General features: G+C 39.0%; 3 protein-coding genes and 1 non-coding gene across 6 annotated transcripts; 2 read left to right on the forward strand and 2 right to left on the reverse strand.

Moving 5' to 3' along the window:
• The first annotated feature begins 638 nt into the window (after positions 1–638).
• On the forward strand, positions 639–7000 carry LOC130954506 (probable ubiquitin-conjugating enzyme E2 24). 2 transcript variants are annotated; one of them, XM_057881252.1, is made up of 10 exons: positions 640–1063; positions 1600–2463; positions 2653–2717; positions 2824–4280; positions 4618–4755; positions 4949–5383; positions 5470–5533; positions 5803–5942; positions 6073–6384; positions 6492–7000. In XM_057881252.1, exons 4-10 carry the CDS (start codon positions 2835–2837, stop codon positions 6735–6737), a joined length of 2781 nt encoding a protein of 926 aa, XP_057737235.1. In that variant the 5' UTR covers positions 640–1063; positions 1600–2463; positions 2653–2717; positions 2824–2834; the 3' UTR covers positions 6738–7000. The 2 variants fall into 2 exon arrangements, with proteins under 2 accessions (XP_057737236.1, XP_057737235.1); XM_057881253.1 differs by lacking the exon at positions 2653–2717 and having other exon boundaries at positions 639–1063.
• Positions 7001–7402: 402 nt separating this feature from the next.
• Positions 7403–10671, forward strand: LOC130956449 (uncharacterized). Its single transcript, XM_057883495.1, has one exon. The coding sequence runs from the start codon at positions 7438–7440 to the stop codon at positions 10294–10296; it is 2859 nt and encodes a 952-aa protein (XP_057739478.1). The 5' UTR covers positions 7403–7437; the 3' UTR covers positions 10297–10671.
• A 94-nt stretch (positions 10672–10765) lies between these two features.
• Positions 10766–17673, reverse strand: LOC130956448 (callose synthase 11). 2 transcript variants are annotated; one of them, XR_009077124.1, is made up of 3 exons: positions 11908–17673; positions 11398–11602; positions 10766–11016 (listed from the first exon to the last, which is right to left on the reverse strand). XR_009077124.1 is itself a non-coding variant. In XM_057883494.1 (2 exons), exon 1 carries the CDS (start codon positions 17230–17232, stop codon positions 11911–11913), a length of 5322 nt encoding a protein of 1773 aa, XP_057739477.1. In that variant the 5' UTR covers positions 17233–17673; the 3' UTR covers positions 11268–11602; positions 11908–11910. The 2 variants fall into 2 exon arrangements, 1 of the variants encoding a protein (XP_057739477.1); XM_057883494.1 differs by lacking the exon at positions 10766–11016 and having other exon boundaries at positions 11268–11602.
• On the reverse strand, positions 14188–14270 carry LOC130959327 (small nucleolar RNA J33). The gene has a single exon (XR_009078418.1). It is a non-coding gene; the product is annotated as a small nucleolar RNA J33 (small nucleolar RNA).
• Positions 17674–18885: the final 1212 nt, after the last annotated feature.

Below are 18885 nucleotides of genomic sequence, written 5' to 3' on the forward strand. Positions count from 1 at the left end.
TGAAAATCAATTACCAAATTAATTAATACATATTTATGTTTATTTATATATATTGATTTAATATATTTTTTAATTAAATAATTAATCACCAAAAAGTTAAACACATTATAGTGGCTGAATAGTCAAATTTATTTACTGTCACAAAAAAAAATTAAACTTACTTACAGTATTATAATTAAAAAAACTTATAAAAGATCAAAAATATATTTTTATATATATAATAAGGTGGAAACTCAGATGCAGTCGACTTCACGTGAAGTTGATATTTGAGAAAAAATTTAATCAAATCAGTCAAATTATCTAACAGCTCTCAAATATCAACTTCACGTGAAGTCGACTTCACCTGAGTCTTCATCATATAATAACTGATTCGTAAATATTATTTTTGATGAATAGATAACATAATTATTTTAAGGTGAAAACTCATGTGCAGTCGACTTTACGTGAAATTAATAATTGAGAGTCGTTAGATGATTTGACTAAATTTTTATCTAACAGCTCTCGCCTATTAACTCCACATGAAGTCGACTGCAACTGAGTTTTCACTTTATTTTAAATTACTAAAAAGTTTAGTTTAAAGTGGTTAAATAGGGTAAGTGTAGTGTCTAGTTGTAGAGCAACAGTATCTGTGTGTCTCATCCTGTTAGTTAGGTTTGGTGTATTCTAATTTCTTTCCCTGATTGGTTATTCAATAGGAAAAAAGGTCCCATCTTTGTATGAATTTTTAAGTGCAAACTCTGAACTAACCAAACAAAGAAACAAAGTTGCCAATTTGCCATATTCTCTCTGCATGTGTCTCTGAAAAATGAAAATGGTTCCAAAGTTGGGTGGTAGAGTTGAGGGTGGTGGAACTGGCTATGGAACCAGTCCTATCTGAATTTCAATATATAACTGCTTCAACGAAATTCATGGCTGCCAACAACTAACCAACAAACCAACCCTCTTCCAATCTTTGGTGAAGTTCATTCCTTTTTGAGTTATTACTATGGCCCTTTTTGTCTCTTGTGCTGTAACCGTCATGGCTTATATGGGTTCAACTTCAATCATCTCGCTTCTCTCAATGGTACAGTTTCTTCTTCTTTCCCCTGCAAAGTTTCATCCTTTCTTATAAATTCCAGATTTTTCTATGTCTGAACTCTTTCGGATGGTTTTTGTATCTTATTCTGTGAAATTCAGTACCCAAAGGATTGTTTGTTTGTTTGTTTGTTTGTTTGTGTTGTTCTTTTCTTCCAGGTTTATAGGAGCAGCTATTTGTGGCTTATTCAATAATAAAAAAATTATAAATTGGTTCATGTATGATAAATATCACTCCTTTTCTGTGGATATTGTTGATCCCCTTCCAAAAAGAAATTGGAAATTGCGGCAGAATTTGTTTTATTTTTTATTATCAAAATTCAAATCACAGTGAGGTTGCATATCTTTGATGTGCAATTTAGAATATTGACTCATTGAAAATAGTTGATTAAATTAATCAATTCCCAGCCTGTTTCTTGGCTCCTGAATTAGATGTTATATTTTCAGATAATAAGATTAACTGTTTATCATTATTTTGTTGTTTCTCATATGCTTTTCATATTTGTCCTAATCATGGTGCTGCAGGTTTAAACGATATGATCTGGTGATAACCTCTTTTGACTTTCAGCAATGATGGATTGGCAATTATGGTTCAGTTTTGACTAAGTTCTTTCAGACGGGTCATCTGAGCAGATATTTGTATTCAATTTCACCTTATCTGTTGAATGTTCTAAACCCTTTCGTGCTTTAGAATCTGTAGTGTATGTGTTTTAGATAGTAATTGATATCCTTGGTTCTAGATAGACTTGTGGGGCAAATCTCCTTTGGCAATATAGCTTCCAATCTTGGAAAGAAGCAAACTTATTATCCTTCCAAAAGAAGTTGTTTATGTTTGAAGACTCTGCTCTGTTGGGCATTGGGCAAATCTCCTTTGGCAAAAGTTACTTAATTTCCTTTGGCTTGGAACAATTTCTGTCATCTCAAGAAAAAGATTACTATTCTGAAGTAATTCCACTATCCACTAGGAACTATTTTCACTAGGGCAAATCTTCTTTGGCAACATTTCGTTACCTTACCTGCTTCCTCTAATTTCCCAAGTAGTTTCTTCCTGAAAAAAAAAAAAAAAAAAGATACTTTCAGTCTTTGAAACTTCTTGAGTTTCTGTTTAAATTTCCAGTTCAAAAACTGGGCAAATCTCCTTTGGCATTTTGGAGTCCTTAGTTGACACAGGTTATCCTGTTAGGCTAAGCTCCTTTGGTATCTAATCATCAGTTTCAGACTTTCAGTGATCAAGATATTCCTTTTAAGAAACTGAGTTTCTATCTGAAAGAAATAGCAGTATCAATCAGGCATCGTACACGGCTCTCCTTGAGGTCAAGATTAACGCAGCTGTTGTGAATTGCTATATATACAGACACTAGGGTTTGATGATTCTATTTGGTTGAGAAGGTAATGATCTTATTGAATTCCTACTTATTGTTAATTTTCCTATATGAATATGTAGAAAAATTGTCTGTCTAGTATGATCAATTATCTGCTAAAGGCTTTGGTTAGTAAGGAAAGGAGACTGCTATGCTTAGCTCTGTCAAAGAGAATAAATAAATAAATAATAAATAAACTCTACATTTTCATTACCAGGTCGTGTTCCTTTCCACAAGATATTACTGATTGCAGATTACTTCTGAATCTTATCTTTCTGAGTGGTGAGAATTCCTCTGCATTGACTACCAACTCTATCTTTTCCTATTGTTGTGTTATTATATTCCTGTGATTTTGCCATTGATGTTACAATGGACGCATTTATGACAGACATCTGGTTGATGGATTCACACATTGCTGATTCGGACTGGGAGACCTCCAGTGACAGCAGCAGCAGCGATGATCAAGAGGATATTGATTTTTTATATGGTGGGAAAGCTTGCAGCATATTATCCAGTTTAGAAGAAAGCATTGAAAAAATTGATGATTTTCTCTCATTTGAGAGGGCATTTGCTCATGGGGATGTGGTCTGCTCGTTGTCAGATCCATCTGGACAGATGGGCAGGGTTGTAAGTGTTGATATGTCTGTCGATTTGGAAAATGTTCAGGGAAACATACTGAAAAATGTAAACTCCAAGAAACTTCTGAAGATTCGCTCCATTTCAGAAGGTGATTTTGTGGTCAAGGGACCATGGCTTGGTCAAGTTCAAAAGGTGGTGGATAGAGTGACTGTATTGTTTGATGATGGAGCAAAATGTGAGATTATCGCATTGGAAAAAGAGAAGATTTTACCAATCAGTCAAAGTTTTCTTGAGGATTCACAGTATCCATACTATCCAGGACAAAGAGTAAAGGTTAAGTCTTCCACTGCTTCTAAATCGGCTAGATGGCTTTGTGGCACTTGGAGAGACAATCAAGATGAAGGAACTGTATATGCTGTGGATGCTGGTCTTGTTTATGTTAAATGGATCGCTTCTGTTCTTGGATTCAATTCTAATGTCAATGTCAATGCTCCCACCTGCTGGCAAGATTCCAAAAACTTGACCTTGCTGTCGTGTTTTTCGCATGTAAACTGGCAGCTTGGTGATTGGTGCATGCTCCCTATCGCAGACCAAAAGAAAGAGATGTTTCAAGATTCTTCTACGAGTGATATTTCTGCTGAACATAGTATGGCAAGAGGATATAAGAGAAGAAACCTCAACTCTAGTATTGGGGAAATATTCATAGTTGGGAAGATAAAGACTAAAGTGGATGTTGTGTGGCAAAATGGGGAACATACTTTGGGATTAGACCCACAGAACTTAATCCCAGTTAATGTCATAAACACTCATGAGTTTTGGCCTCAGCAGTTTGTAATGGAGAAAGGAGCTTCTGATGATCCTCTTAAGCCTAGCAGTCAAAGATGGGGTGTTGTTCAATCTGTCGACGCAAAAGAGCGTACGGTAACAGTAAAATGGAAAATTGTTCCCATATCTGAGGTAGATAATCTGGCTGGAGAAACAATGATTGAAACTGTAAGTGCCTATGAACTTGTGGAGCACCCAGATTATTCCTGCTGTTTTGGTGATATTGTGTTCAAGGCTCAGAAACAGATTGATTCCCAAGCTGATAAGGATAATGCGAAGTCAGTGACTGACTTGAATGGAGATGATCCTCTGAGAGGCAAGGATGAAATCAGTGATCAGAATAAGTTCCCTGATGACTTTTACCTGTCTTGTTTTGGTAATGTTGTAGGTTTCGAAGATGGTGATGTAGAGGTGAAATGGGCTACTGGTTTAACAACCAAGGTATGAAATCAAATTTTTTGTTCTCAATATTTTGTAGTTAATGATGCTACTGGTCTGTGGTGAGATCAAACTTATGAAGTTTATGTTTATGCTTATCAAGATGAAAATTTCGTTGTGCTTCTTAGGTATCTAAGCTGAAGTCAGGGTAGAGTTTGGTGAGATTAGGATGATTATTTCAACTCTTTTGTGATAGAATAGATAAATTATTCCTTTCATTGTCAGAATCCTTATATTTGATGAGCCGTGGAACTGAGATGGAACCATGTTAGACTTCGTGATATTACTTCACTTTGTAGCCTTTCATCTTTGGAAAGTCCTTATAATTTTCCCCTCACAGGTTGTACCTTATGAAATTTTTCGCATTGATAAACATGAAGATTCAACTGCAACCCCTGTTCCTAATGAAGTAAATGTTGAGGAGTTATCTCATGAGATGATTGTACATGAAAGTCTTCCTTCTGACCAGAAGGGAAAGGTAAGGGCAATAACTTCTCGAATTATGCTTCATATTACTATCACTTTTTTTTGTGTGTGAGATGCTTAATTGGGACATTGAGATATAGAGGTCTCGCGTTAGAAATCAATAATCGTAATCTTTTTATTAGATTGATTAATTTTTCCAAGGTGATTGTCCAATCATGAGCTGAGTTTCATGTTTTCATTATCAGGACTTATTAAATTGTGATAGTGGTAGAGGGAATCATGAAAAGCATCCAGGAGAGTGCAGTTCCTTTTCTATTCCTCAAGCTGCAATTGAACTTTTTTCAAGCATTAAAACCAGTATATTCCAAACATTTGGTGTAACTTCACTTTATGGAGCAGTTTCCCGAGTCCCTACATTTGAAGAGGAAAAAGGAACCAATTTTCTTGAAAAGAAAGATTTCGAAACTTGTGGTCCCTTCCCCGAGTCAACTCCAGTGAGTGGGTTGGAGACAAATGAAGACAAACTTCCATATTCTGAGTTCGTTAAGATTCATGAGAGAAATGATTCTCCAGTTTCTTTAGATAGCAATAGTTCTGATCAGTTAAAGCAGTTTGATATGATAGATAATTGCTCAGACCACCACTTTTTTGATAAGGGAAAAGGGTTGGCGATATCTCAGGTTAGAAATTTCCGTATCAGCAATTACAGCGACATATAATTACAATAAAAACCCTAATTTTATTCATCCCTTTTGTTTCATTGTAGGTAAAAAGAGATTGGGTGAAAAAGGTTCAGCAAGAATGGAGCATCCTGGAGAAAAATCTTCCTGGTTTGCATTTCATCTCATTTGTTTTGAAAACATGTTTTATGTTATACAGTGCTTAAACTCGGAATATAAGCTCAGAGTTGGGTCAGAATATAAGTTCATAGTGTTTCTAATTCCTTTGGACATTGTAATTAATAGAGAAGATTAAGTTTGAGACCAGTTTCATTTTTAGGAAGACTAGGACCATTAGATTTGGTGGTAGTTACTGAAAACTTTTACTTTAGAAATCAAAGTCTCTGCAAATTCACTTAGTATATTTTTTGGCCAAACAGAAACTATTTATGTCCGTGTTTTCGAAGAAAGAATGGATCTCATGAGAGCAGCCATTGTGGGTGCGTCTGGGACGCCTTATCATGATGGGCTCTTCTTCTTTGACATATGTTTTCCTCGAGAGTATCCCAGTGAACCACCTGTAAGCTTTCGGATTTAGGTTTACTGTGCTTGTTGAATTATTTTCATGTTTATTCATGCATAGAAAAACTGCATATTGGTTTATGATTATGCTCTAATGCAGCCATTTTGGCCATGTAAACTCCATGCAGATGGTTCACTACCATTCTGGTGGGCTCAGATTAAATCCTAATTTGTACGAGTCTGGGAAAGTGTGTCTGAGTCTCCTGAATACATGGACCGGCACGGCCAGCGAAGTGTGGAACCCTGCATCCTCCACAATCCTTCAAGTCCTTCTCTCCCTGCAGGCCCTTGTCCTTAATGAGAAACCTTATTTCAATGAGGCCGGATATGATCAACAAATTGGAAGAGCCGAAGGAGAGAAAAACTCAGTCAGTTACAATGAAAATGCTTTTCTTGTCACCTGCAAATCGATGTTGTATCTGTTGAGAAAGCCACCCAAGGTAAAATAAATACTACTTAGTACTTGAGCTTGGTTTTCCTTTATTATTGTGAAATAGTGTTGGACATTTATTCATGTAAAACATGCATGCAATGTTGCCTGTTGCAGCATTTTGAGGCACTGGTGGAAGAGCACTTTAGACAACGCTCGTGTCATATACTTTCTGCCTGTAAGGCATATCTCGAAGGCGCTCCCATCGGAGGCGCTTTTGGTTCTGGAAAATCCGAGGATGAAAACCAGAAGGGGACTTCTACAGGATTCAAAATTATGCTGGCTAAGCTCTTCCCCAAGCTTGTTGAGGCATTTTCTGATAAGGGAATTGATTGCAGCCAGTATATTGAGCTGCAAAAATAAGCTAAGTCCTAAGTAGTGAGTAATCCTGCTAGGACAGTCCAACCTTATGTATAATTAATTTGTTTTCATGGGATCTGTAAAATATGTTAAAACACCCATCTATGCTATGTTCACTACAACCACGGTTTGGTATGAAATGTCAATGATGTACCAAAAAAAAAAAAAACTTATTGTGTCTGTGTATCATATTTGATTGCATATGTGAAATATAATGAAAATGAAATAAGAAGCATTGCATTGATTGCTTTGCTTTATGCCTTAAATGTGTCTTTTCATGTTTCATGCACAATGATTTGATGTTATATAGCAGCAACTAGCAAATTAGCAATATCTAAGTATCGTTCCTAATCAAAGTATTGCTTATCTTCGATAAATCATGGTAAGAAACAAACATATTGGGATCCTTGCATTCTAAAATATGACTCAGAATAAAATGAAGCAAATGCAAACAATGCTTTGTTGAAGAACTGAAGATTGAGAACAAAACTACCATAAAAAAAGGGTATAGACCTTAATTTTATACCTTGCTGCAACTAATGAGAGAGCAAGTTTAAAAAACAAAAGAGATTGATCAGCTTTTTTTATTGATAATTACATCATTACACAGAGTTCAGAAATAAAAAAAGATTTTGTTGACTTTTATTTTAACCAAACGAACACAACGACCAACGGAAGGGAGCAAGAAACAGAAGTTTCAGCAATGGACTCCATTTCTTCTTCTTTTTCTTTTCTTCATCCGTTGCTTCTAAACCCTTCAAAAACCCGCAATTCTCCATCGAACCCTAAATTTGTTATCTTTTTGTTCTTTTTCTTCTTCTCCTTCTTCACGTTCTCCTTTTCAGCCTCAGATTCTCCTTTTCAATCCACTTACATTCGCCTCTGCGACAACCTAGTCACCGCATTCCCGATCCGCCCCAATGCCGCCGCAACCTCCTCCGCTGCCATCGCCGACTCCCTCCGTTTCCAAACTGGCTACTTCACCAGCGCCCACCGCCTCTTCAACCGATCCGCCGCCTCCGACTACTCCAAGCGCCTCAATTTCCGCGTCACCTCCATTCGCATTACCCAAAACGACGACGTTTTCGAGCTCCGAGGCCAAATCCTTCTTCAGCAGCGTCGGCCCAACACGAATTATAGAAGGTCGCTGAGGAAGGTTTACCGAGGTCACAGAGTTACGAATTGGGGAGTTTCACAGTGGATTCGAGCTACTCTCAGGGGGTTCTGGTCACGTTCTTCTGGTAAGCTTTGCATGCTTGGAACAGGATCTTATGGTTACAAGGTGACTGATGCTAATGTTGTTCTTAAGCTTAGTTACCCTTTGGATTTGAATGTTTTGGATCCTTTGGTTAGTGGAACCCTAGAAAGCTTTGATGACAAGAGTAGCTTGAATTACTTTGAACCTATTTCAATATTGGCTTTGTCTCAGGGTTCGGATTATAGGTTTACACTAGTTGGGAATGAGAATGGTGGTTGTGTTGGAGGATCTGATGGGGAGAATTTGCCCCTTGGAGACCTTAGCAAAGGAGCCTGCACTGTGTTTCGCGGACGGATGGATCAGTTTGAATTGGAATATGGTAGTCACTGTGGTGATGTTAATTGCAACCCTATTGGTTCCGGTGCCCAGAAGTTGCCGGATTTCTTGTATTTTTATGGTAGCAGATGTGTGACAAGACGAAGGGTTCAAATGTTGTTGGGTTTTCCTGACACCAGTTACCATGGTTTTATGTTTCCATTTTATCCTAATACAACGTTGATATCTGAGGGTGTGTGGGATGAGAAGGCGAATCGGTTTTGTGCATCTGCGTGCCGGATATTGAACTTCACAGGAGATTTAGGTAATCCTTATGTTGGAGATTGCTCGATTAAGCTTGCACTGAGATTTCCTGCGGTTTTGTCGTTGAGAAACAGGAGTTCTGCTTTGGGCCAGATTTGGAGTGACAAAGGGATTGGTGATTCTGGTTACTTCGGTAAAGTTGGATTTAAGAGCTCCTTCAAGTCTGCAAGGGGTCTTCAAGGTTTCCAATATGTGTATACTGAGATTGAAAGGGTAAGAAAATATTGTGGAGGAAAGATAAATGATAGGGGGAAGGGAAGAAAGAAGTATCCAGATGGATATTCTTCTGATATGCGATTTAGCATGACCGTTAGAAGCAACAAAGGACAAGTAGCTCCTGGTTACTCATCACCACTATTTGTTGGGGAAGAGAGCTATGAAGGAAGGCTATATGGTGTTCCAACAAAGATGGGAAAGCTGAAATCACCAAGGACTGGATCAGATAATTATAGCAGTTTCTTGAACGTCAGCTATACAATGAGCTTTAACCCTCCACCTGATTTCAACCTCAGTGGTCAAATCTCTTCAGGTGAAGTTAAAATTAGTGCTGAAGGAATCTACAATAGGAATACTGGAAATTTGTGTATGACAGGATGTAGGAATTTGAGATCAAATGGCAAAATACTGATGAAGAATGAGTCAATGGACTGTGAAATAGTAATTAATGTCCAGTTTTCTGCATTGAATGCAAAGCGACGTGACTCTGTTAAAGGAACAATAGAGAGCACTAGACTAAAGTCTGATCCTTACTATTTTGGTCCTCTTCAGCTGTCTTCAAGTTCCATTTACACGAGTCAGGCAGATGCATCAATCTGGAGAATGGATTTTGAGATTGTTATGTTGTTGATATCAAACACACTTGCATGTTTACTTGTAGGATTGCAACTCTTACATGTGAGAAAGCACCCAGAAGTGCTTCCTTACATTTCGGTTGTGATGTTGCTTGTTATTACTCTAGGTCACATGATTCCCCTGATTTTGAACTTCGGAACCTTGTTTAGCCACAGCCAGCAGACTGTGTTTCTTGGGAGTGAAGGTTGGTTTCAAGTGAATGAAGTAGTTGTGAGGATGGTGACAATGATTGCTTTCCTTCTCGAGCTGCGTCTTCTCCATTTGACCTGGTCTTCAAGACAGCATGAAGGAAGCCAGCCAGGTTTGTGGGTTTCCGAGAAAAAGGTTCTTTGTATGACTCTACCATTGTACATTGGTGGCACACTTGTTGCTTGGTTCGTGCATATATGGAAGAGTGGTCACAAGAAAGGATCTAGATCATTTCGGCTATCACGCCACAGGTTTAAGTTTCCTCTTGGTCAAGCTTACCAGTCTCCTTCCATCTTGGAAGACTTAAAATCCTATGCCGGTTTGCTCCTCGACGGTTTTCTGCTCCCACAAATAATATTTAATATAACATCCAAAGCAGAAGGGAATACTCTGGCATCTTCTTTTTATGTGGGGACAACCATTGTTCGGATACTGCCCCATGCATATGATCTTTACAGGGCTCACACTACTGCATGGTTCCTTGATTCATCATATATCTATGCAAACCACAGAATGGGTTTTTACTCCACTGCGTGGGACATTGTAATACCATGCGGTGGTGTTCTGTTTGCAGTCCTTGTATACTTACAACAGAGATTTGGCAGCAGGTGCATTCTTCCAAAGAGGTTTAGAGAGAGTTCTGTATATGAGAAAGTACCTGCTATTGGTAATGATGAATTGTGATAGCTTAAACTGGTATCATATTATTGATTGCATTATGTATAATGATTTGTAGCCTCCAAATTTTTGAGCTATGGATGGCATAGATTGCAGTGTCACATACACAGTTCACATTATAGCAACAGAGGATTTCTTGGCCCTGCAGGCGGCTAATCATATCTTGTTACACAAATTTTGCCCCCGTTATTATTACTATTTTTTCTTTAGCTTCCTTGATCTCGAAGGATGTATCACTGCAAAAGAAAGAAAGCTTTTATTTTTCTCTCATTTGTTATCCCCTAATCAAACACCAGAGTCAACATCAATCTGTAATGTTGTCGTTTCTTTTCTTGGTCTGGAATTTCTAATGTTATCTGATCTTCATATCACTTCACACGGGCAGGAACCTTTATTTATTTAAAATAAATAATAAATAAATTCAAAATGTTATCTGATACTAGAGGTTCAAACTTCATGGTCATTAGCAAAAGGTTAAGAATTTGAGATTTATATATAATAATTTTTAACGTGTCCAATATTTGCAGCAGCTGTCAAACGAAAGTAGAAGAGCCTAGAAAATCAATGAAGACGTGAGAATGAAGTATATAGTTAGATAAGGTTGCACTCTAACAAGATGTACAGCAAGTTGATTGATAATTATAATACTCTACAGAACATTGGGTGATTGTACATAAGCTATCACTATTCCGGAGAGAAGGCTAAGCCGGTTTGAGAAAGCACAACCTGAAATAAATGCCAAGTTTTGAATTAGAATTCTATTAAGAACTGTTAGAAGAAATATTTTATGAGAGCAATATTTTATGTTCATTTCGTATGTTTGGCAGGTAAGTTTCATATACCATCAACTAATAACAATCATATAAGACATAACTTCAGGTAGAAAAAGGCGCATAAAAAAATCAATCATGCAGTTTCTTCCGTGAATATTGTAGCAATTAGCAAAGAGAATTGAAGGAGAATTTAGATGGCCCAAAACGGAGTATTTATTCATTCAATAAAACAATGGCCTTCACATTCAACAGAAGCTACATGACTTGTTGCTTAACTGAAATTAATTGAAAATGAAGCTATGAAAAGAATCTAGTGCTTTTGATCTGTACATACATGGGTTTATATATAGGCATCCGTTCATCATGGTTACAAACAGTCAAAGTCGCCACCTGATGCTAGTGTCTAGTTGTCCATAACCTTCTCTCTATTTCTTTTACAGGTCCAATAACATGTTACAGGATTCTTGACAAAACTACGTGGGAAACTACAGAAACCCATCTCTCACCAGCAAGGCCGTAACCTTTGTCTTTGCTGTGACCTGCAAATGCATATTATCAAACTAACGTAAGCAAAACACACATATTAGTATATTACTATCTAAATACCAAAACTTCCAAGTTACAATTTTGTAGTTCATGCATTCAGGGGTAGTTTCAGTTTAATTGGTATGATTCAACTTCAGAGTACTACTACTAATTAACATAGACAGATATCACACTGTCTTCATATCCAAGTATCCAGACATAATACTACTAAAAGACAAAATTAACGAATGAGGATACAAATTTCACTAAGTGTAAAAATGATTTGGACGGAAAAAAAAAAGATATCTCATCACATTACATTTTAAGCAGACTTCTTGCCAGTAAGTATTCTAGATATCTGAAGACCCCTGCTGAAGGCTTCATTGAAGAGAATCCTAGTTTGCATTGATTGAAATCCAGGTAACCATGAAAGCACTGCCACAGGAGCCATAACAATAATCCCAAACATCAAATCATACAGCCGGGCTAGGGAAACCACAGTCTCCCATATCATAGTAGACTGTAGAAATGGTCTGAGCACCAGAGCAATTGAAATCATTCCCCAGCCAGTGGGAATGAACGCCATCATGCTTGTGATAAGATCAACAAATTTGAATTTAGTGAACTCTAGTAAGAGAACAAGTACAAGAACTGTGACCACGATCACTAGAAACTGAACCAGTCGATAATATATGTGCTCCTTTGTAGCATATTTATCCCGTGCATATGCCATGATAATATAAATACCAACAACCACAACCATGTATATCCACGACAGCAAGTAGACACTTATACTGGTATCGCCATTTGCAATACCTAGCTGATAAACGATACCATACTGAAAGAAGAAGAATCGAATATCTAAGATGATTTCCAACAGCTTTCCCCAGATACCTGTTGTTCTCAAATGGTCTTGTTCTTCATACCACCATGTTTCCCAGCTATATTCTGCCTTCTTGAATGGGCCACCTGGATACCATATCCAATTCATAAAATCCTCAAAGTCATATACTGTCTTCAACCAATCAAACCCAGAAGGATTAAAAACAAAGGGGGACATTATCCAGGAAACTACAAGAAACCAACTTGAGATCGTCATTGCTATGTACACAAAAGTATTCTTGGCCAATGGACTATGAGATGCATATACAATTAAAATAACTCCAAGTTCAATAGCCTTCACAAAATGGCTTCGTGCATATAACCGATAGTTCTCAGCAAAACTTTTGTGCTCCACCACAAAACCACGACCAGTGGCCCGGTACTTTGCACCCCCATGAAGTATAGTGCGACCAAAGTAATGGGAACGGGTTCCCAAGGAAAATGTATAGAATAATGATGCAAGCTGCAACTGCATCGTCAAGAAATCCCACACAGCTGGAAGGAATCCATGCTCAAGAGTGTTCTCCACGATCATTGGCAGAGCAGTGAAAAGACCAAGCTGGATTATAAACTGCTGATTTATGACAGCACCAAGGGCTTTATTGTTGGTAGCATTATTCATGGCTTCCCCCTCAATGCCACTGAGAGCCATATAAAGGCGGCCCCAAAGGAAGGCATAGACTGTCAGTACAATAACCATGGAGTTGAAATAAAATCCTACAGTTGTGTAGAACACTGAGAGCATGCGAAAGAAATCCAATCTATGGCCCAGCCGGTAAACATCTCTGCTTAGAATTTGCTCACCGTTGCCACTAGAAACCTTTGCTTCAAACATGGATATCTGATTCAAACCAACATCTCTTCCTTTGCCTACCTGTATATATTCATGATGTGTTACATTGCCACCGCGCAGTGTACAATTGAATCCAGCAAAAATATCTTCACTGATATTGATGACTCTAGAGGCCTTGCTCACTCCACCCCGACCTAAGAACCAGAATCTATCAAACACATCCGGGTGACCATAGTGCATTCTTACTTTCAAGGGGTTTGCTAAAACACGCTGGCCTAGTGTCACAAAACTTGTCTCTTGTGCTGACATGAACCAAGCAAGAGATGAAACAGAACCAGTGAAGATATTCTCTCGGACCCCCAAAATGGTTGGCTTCCTAATACCATAGTGGATGTTAAACTCCTCCAACAAATTTCGCATTTTGAGAGCCTCCTCAAAATAATTGTCCTGGTTCATATCAATGGTCTGAACTGCATCACCCCGTGTAAAGATTATTGCATGATTCTGATTCTCTGGCTTCCCTTCTCCGAGTTTCAAAGGTCCAGGCAATCTGATCCGATAAATTTCAACCTCCCTCTGCAATTGCTGATCATATTTAACAAGAACAGAGTAATATTCAGTTTCATCCCTCCCCAAAGAAACCTCATCAACATATGCCACCCGAAGGGCCTCATTATTTTGCATCAAATACAATATCTCTTCAGCACGGGGATTTTTTTCTGCCTTCTGGCGCCCATACAGCTGGCAGGCCAGCACATATGAGAATTTCATCAAAGCACTCCCATATTCATGTCCCTTGAACAACAGGGCCACACTGCTATCTGCCCTCCTGAGATTCCGTGCAGATGGAGGCCTATTTGAGGATAGGTCATTCAAACTGCTGTTATGATTTGTTGGATTATGTGAACCAATATGTTCTGATCCCTGTCTTATGTCCATCTCAGAGGCTGAATCAAGAAAGGAAAGCATCTTCAGGGCCCTATAATAATACATCATGCCCCGGACTGTGCGAGATAATGTTTGACCTCTATAAGATACCCAAAGGCGAAGGTCCCTTGCTTTAGCTGTCCAGATATCATCCTCATCTTCCAAGCCTTCTCTATGCATCCTTTCAATAAAATTTCTCCATTCATCCTCATAAATCCTCTGCAAATAGTATAAGGTAGTGACGCCGTCCTCGTTCTCCTTGCGGAGAGACTCTTTGCTATAGACAACTTCCTCATCATAATATGGGGTCAAAATACTGAAAGCCATCATTTTTTCAACTTTGGGAGCACGGGGCATGTTCATAAACAAGGAATTGCTAAAGAAAGCAATCCGTCGTCTTGCCTCAAGATTCAAAGGAACATTGTGCATTGAGTCTCTGGAAGTAAGAATTGTATGCAACCGTCTGAGCTGCTTAATGAAAACTGTATCTTCAGCATCTGGAAACTGAATAGCATTCTCAAAGAGCAATTCTGGATCCTCAGGAACCAGACCTTCCTCCTTCAGTTGGGGGATGGACTTCTTCACCCTCGGGAATGATCTCACACACAGCTCATACAAGGCTTGCAACAAATTTACAGCTCTATCCAGATTGATCTCTGGTTTCAGCAATAGCTGAACAAAATCGCTCACCTTTTCATGTATCCTTGGTAACAGAGACATTCTGTAAGCGTCTGTTAACTTGCCCATCTGAATGTAGGTTTCTATCTCCCCAAATATATTATTCACAATGACGGACTCTCTTTCAGCTTTAATAATTGCACGAAACAAATATTTAATGCTATCATAAGCTTCAATGACAGCACACCGGCGATACTCATTCTTGCATATCCTCAACCAAAGGGACGTATCAGACTCATTTTCCAGCTCCTTTGCCTGACTGAGTGCCAGCAGAAGTTCATTGCAGAGAAGGAAACAAGGCCACCGAATAACTCTAATATTCCAGCAATTTGGCGGCAGTTCCAAGAGCTCAAATTCTCTATCACTGATGAGATCTTCCTCCCTGAAAGTAATGATAATCTCATTCCATATTAAGGCAAATCTAGTAGCCTCCACTTGGCTTGATTCAATCTTGGTGTAGGGTCCACCAAGTCCATAACGCAGTCTGAATCGGTGGACGGCATCACGAAGCTTCTTTATGGGTGATGCTTTTTGACTTAGAAGCCTCTCCTCTGGCATCAGATTGAACTGCAATGCACTTGCGAAGAACTGGAACCTAAGTCTGAGTTGTGAGATATTCCGAATTTCACCCAGATGTGAGAACAGACCAATGGTGGCACCGTACAAGGAAGAGAAAATAGAATACCATATCTGCAGATCCATGAAGTAAACCAGCACAACAGGTAACCAAAGCAAAACAACCGCTGTTCTGTTGGTTTTACTGAAAAACTCATGCCATTTGTAATGTTTCATCCTAAGCTTCAATAGAGCCTTTGTTGGTGCAACTAAAGGTTTAATCTGAATAAAATAACTGAAGGAAAACTTTGAAACCAATACAAGAACCCAGAAACAAGTATACTTTATATTATCTACAAGCCCTTGTCTCACACCACGACCCACAAAAATCCGAGTATGAAACCACCATGTCAACAAGTATACAATACTCCAGTCTAATTCCTCGATGAAGTTGCGTAACCATGGAACTATGAAGAGTACCAAGGCCAACAGTTCTGGGATGAGAAAGAAAAGGACAGCCTTGAGAAATGTAATGATCCTCTGATTTGCCTCATCTGGCCAACCTCGATTAGAACCCTTTGCAATCCAAATCATTGCATAAAAGACAGAGAACAAAACAGTCCAAGTTATGGCAGCCATGCCCTTCAGTACCATCCTAACTCCAAGCCATTTAGTCTCCCTAGTAACCATGCTATACTGAGTCCCAGCATCAAGCACCGACTGAAGCAACCTTAGCACACTCCAAGTGATAAACAAGGTCAACATCTTTACCTGAACATCCCTCCTCTCCAATGCATCCCACGGATACTCAGTCCCCTCCCAAGCAACAATGATTGCAGCCTGCAAGAACAGAATGAGCATGACCCAAAGCCTATCAAAGCTCTTATAAACATTCCAGAATGACCTCTGCTCCACAAATCCCGTCTTCCCGACACGCTTGTTCTTCGGAGTAGTCCCAAAGAAATTGCACTCCAAATTCAATGGCCACTGAAGCTTCTTCAAGCACCTCTTGCTCCAAAAGTACTCATTAATATCATCATAGTTCCTCCATGCAGAGTGAGGAGCTTTTCCATTCCTACTGCTATCAACCTCAGTCTTAACAGTATAGTAAATAGGCATAACAACAGACTTCAAAAAGGCACAATCACCAGAAATAGAAGGTAAAAATGGACGACCAGTGTCAGGGTCTATGTGCTCATCAAGAACATAGTTAAGCTCTTTTGCCATGAAATGAAAGATATAAGAAATACACTCGGGAGCAAAACGAAGGTTACCGGACTCTCCCCAAACAAGGAGGAAGAGGCAGACATAGAGAAGCTCACGGCGGAAGAGATCGTCGGGCGTGCGGCGCCGGTGGAAGATCACGTTCGATTTCATGCCGAGGTAGGAGCACCATGCTGTGTAGTTGCGGAGGAGCTTCCGCCGGAACTTCTTCAGAACGCCGCTGTCGAGAGCGTCGACGGCGGCAGGCGGCGGCTCCAACCGCATCTGCGAGTTGGCGAGGTGGAGAACAAGGTGCTCCCTCTGGTTCCGAGCGTTGTCGTTTTGGAACCCGAAGAACAACCTTAGCCAGTCGAAGAGGTCCATCTGCGGCTCCCATGGATTGTACGGGTGCTTCGGTAGGTCGCCAACGGCACGGAGAGCCGCTGCGGCGGCGCGAACTTCCGGCGACCTCTGGGAAGGGTGGTCAGCAAGGACGTCGTGCACCGGAATAATGTTGTAAACTGAATTCACCGGTGGAGGTGAAGGCGGCGGTGCGTAGTTCACGCCACCGCCGCGCACGGCGGAGGGACGCTGTCGTAATTGCATTGGAAGCTAGGAAGTAGCAAACCTGTCTAAACTACACCGTTTTTGAAGTCATTTCTCGTTTCCTCGAAAGAGTTAGTTCAACTTCTTCTCTCCAATATCTCGTGGTGTTTGAGTTTCACTATTTTCCCGTTAGCTATGGCGGAAGGAGTAGAGTGAGCGAGTGTGCGAGGAAGGAGAAGTAGACGTACACGAAAAAAAACTGATCCTCTTTTTTTACTTTTTCTTAATCTGACGCCTTCACGCGGCGGTGAGCCGCGGTGATTTCCACGCTCCCGTTGCGGTGGTTGGTTTATACTGTATTACTGGGGGGTTTTAGTTTCTAGTGGGACCCGTTAGCACCATCATTAAAAGTTGCTGAAACGGTTTATCAACCTAGTAAGTAGTAATTAGTAACAATGAGTTATGTTATGTGGGATCCTGAATGAGATTCGAGTCATGGCTGTGATGATTAGGAAATGGACGGCCCTGATGAAAGCGTTTGAAAATGCGACGTTATAGGTGGTGGCGTGGGGAATTGAATTGAGAGGAGAGAGTACAGTGTTTATGTTACCAACAGAGACAGGGACCGAGGGAATCTCTGCCTTTGAGTTTGAGATTATGGGTAATTTTGTATTTTTCATATTCATATATTGCGTTTGTTCTGTGGCACGTGCGACACGTGGGGAGCTGCATCAGCATCTCTCTGTTTTTTCGTCTCGAATAAATGCATGATCATCGTTCAATGTCCATAGAGTTCTTTTTGATAAATTTGTCAATGAATGTTAATTAATAATAAAGAGCCTTGGGTTCACTTATCTGGCTCATTAGTAGGGGCCTTTTTTTTTTTTTTTTGTCACGTTACCACTTGGACTTGCTCATATTATATTATCATTAGAGTACCAATATATTATTTGTGAATTTATTATTAATAATAATTAATTATTATATTTTAAACACATATATAAAGAGATACATTTAGAAAATATATCTATAAAAATATTTTTGTGAAACACAATTATAAAAAAATATTTTTATTAGACACTTCTATTAAACACAGTTATAAATAAAAGTTGACAGAAGTTGACACTGTTGATAACATAGCGAAATTATTATCATTATGACAAGTTTGGTCTTAATCACTTCAAAGACATCCTTTAACCATTTACCTTTTAAAATATATAATGGAGTGCTTTGCTGAAATCGAATATGTGCCAAAAGCATATCATAGCGATATCGTCTTTTGAGTAATTAGTCTTGTTTTGTTTCAAATGGAATATTTTGTTTGGCCCTACCAAAACTCACGACTGTAGATAATTAGGCAGAAAATTAAAATCGAATCTGCTCAGATGTCTTTGTGAGACAAGGAAGAAAATGGTTAAAAATATGGTTTGCCTAGCGTGCAAATATTAAGTATTAACAGTCAATATTTCTAATGATGCAATCATATAGTCCATTAAGTGCACTCAGTTATACTTTATAAAATTACAATGGATCAAAGTCTCAATACGGAGCCCACCTCCCAAAAATAAAATTAGAAAAGAGATAAGAGCTCAACATTGCACATGCATGTGTAAGTAACATTGGAGTTTTTTTATTTCCATACACCATTCTCAATTATTCAGCTACTATCAGACAAAAAAAATAAGAATTTGCTTCAAACAGGCCCACACATGC

This window comes from Arachis stenosperma, chromosome 10 (genome assembly GCF_014773155.1).
Source record: "Arachis stenosperma cultivar V10309 chromosome 10, arast.V10309.gnm1.PFL2, whole genome shotgun sequence".
Classification (NCBI taxonomy): Eukaryota; Viridiplantae; Streptophyta; class Magnoliopsida; order Fabales; family Fabaceae; genus Arachis; species Arachis stenosperma.

What these genes read in the sequence shown, in the direction of transcription:
- LOC130954506 (XM_057881253.1), top strand. Translation starts at nt 2,835, where the DNA reads ATGGATTCACACATTGCTGATTCGGACTGGGAGACCTCCAGTGACAGC. An exon ending in CTACTGGTTTAACAACCAAG is followed by an intron (nt 4,281 to 4,617) that starts GTATGAAATCAA and finishes TTCCCCTCACAG; the next exon opens with GTTGTACCTTATGAAATTTT. An exon ending in CCTGGAGAAAAATCTTCCTG is followed by an intron (nt 5,534 to 5,802) that starts GTTTGCATTTCA and finishes TTGGCCAAACAG; the next exon opens with AAACTATTTATGTCCGTGTT.
- LOC130956449 (XM_057883495.1), top strand. Translation starts at nt 7,438, where the DNA reads ATGGACTCCATTTCTTCTTCTTTTTCTTTTCTTCATCCGTTGCTTCTA.
- LOC130956448 (XM_057883494.1), bottom strand. Translation starts at nt 17,232, where the DNA reads ATGCAATTACGACAGCGTCCCTCCGCCGTGCGCGGCGGTGGCGTGAAC.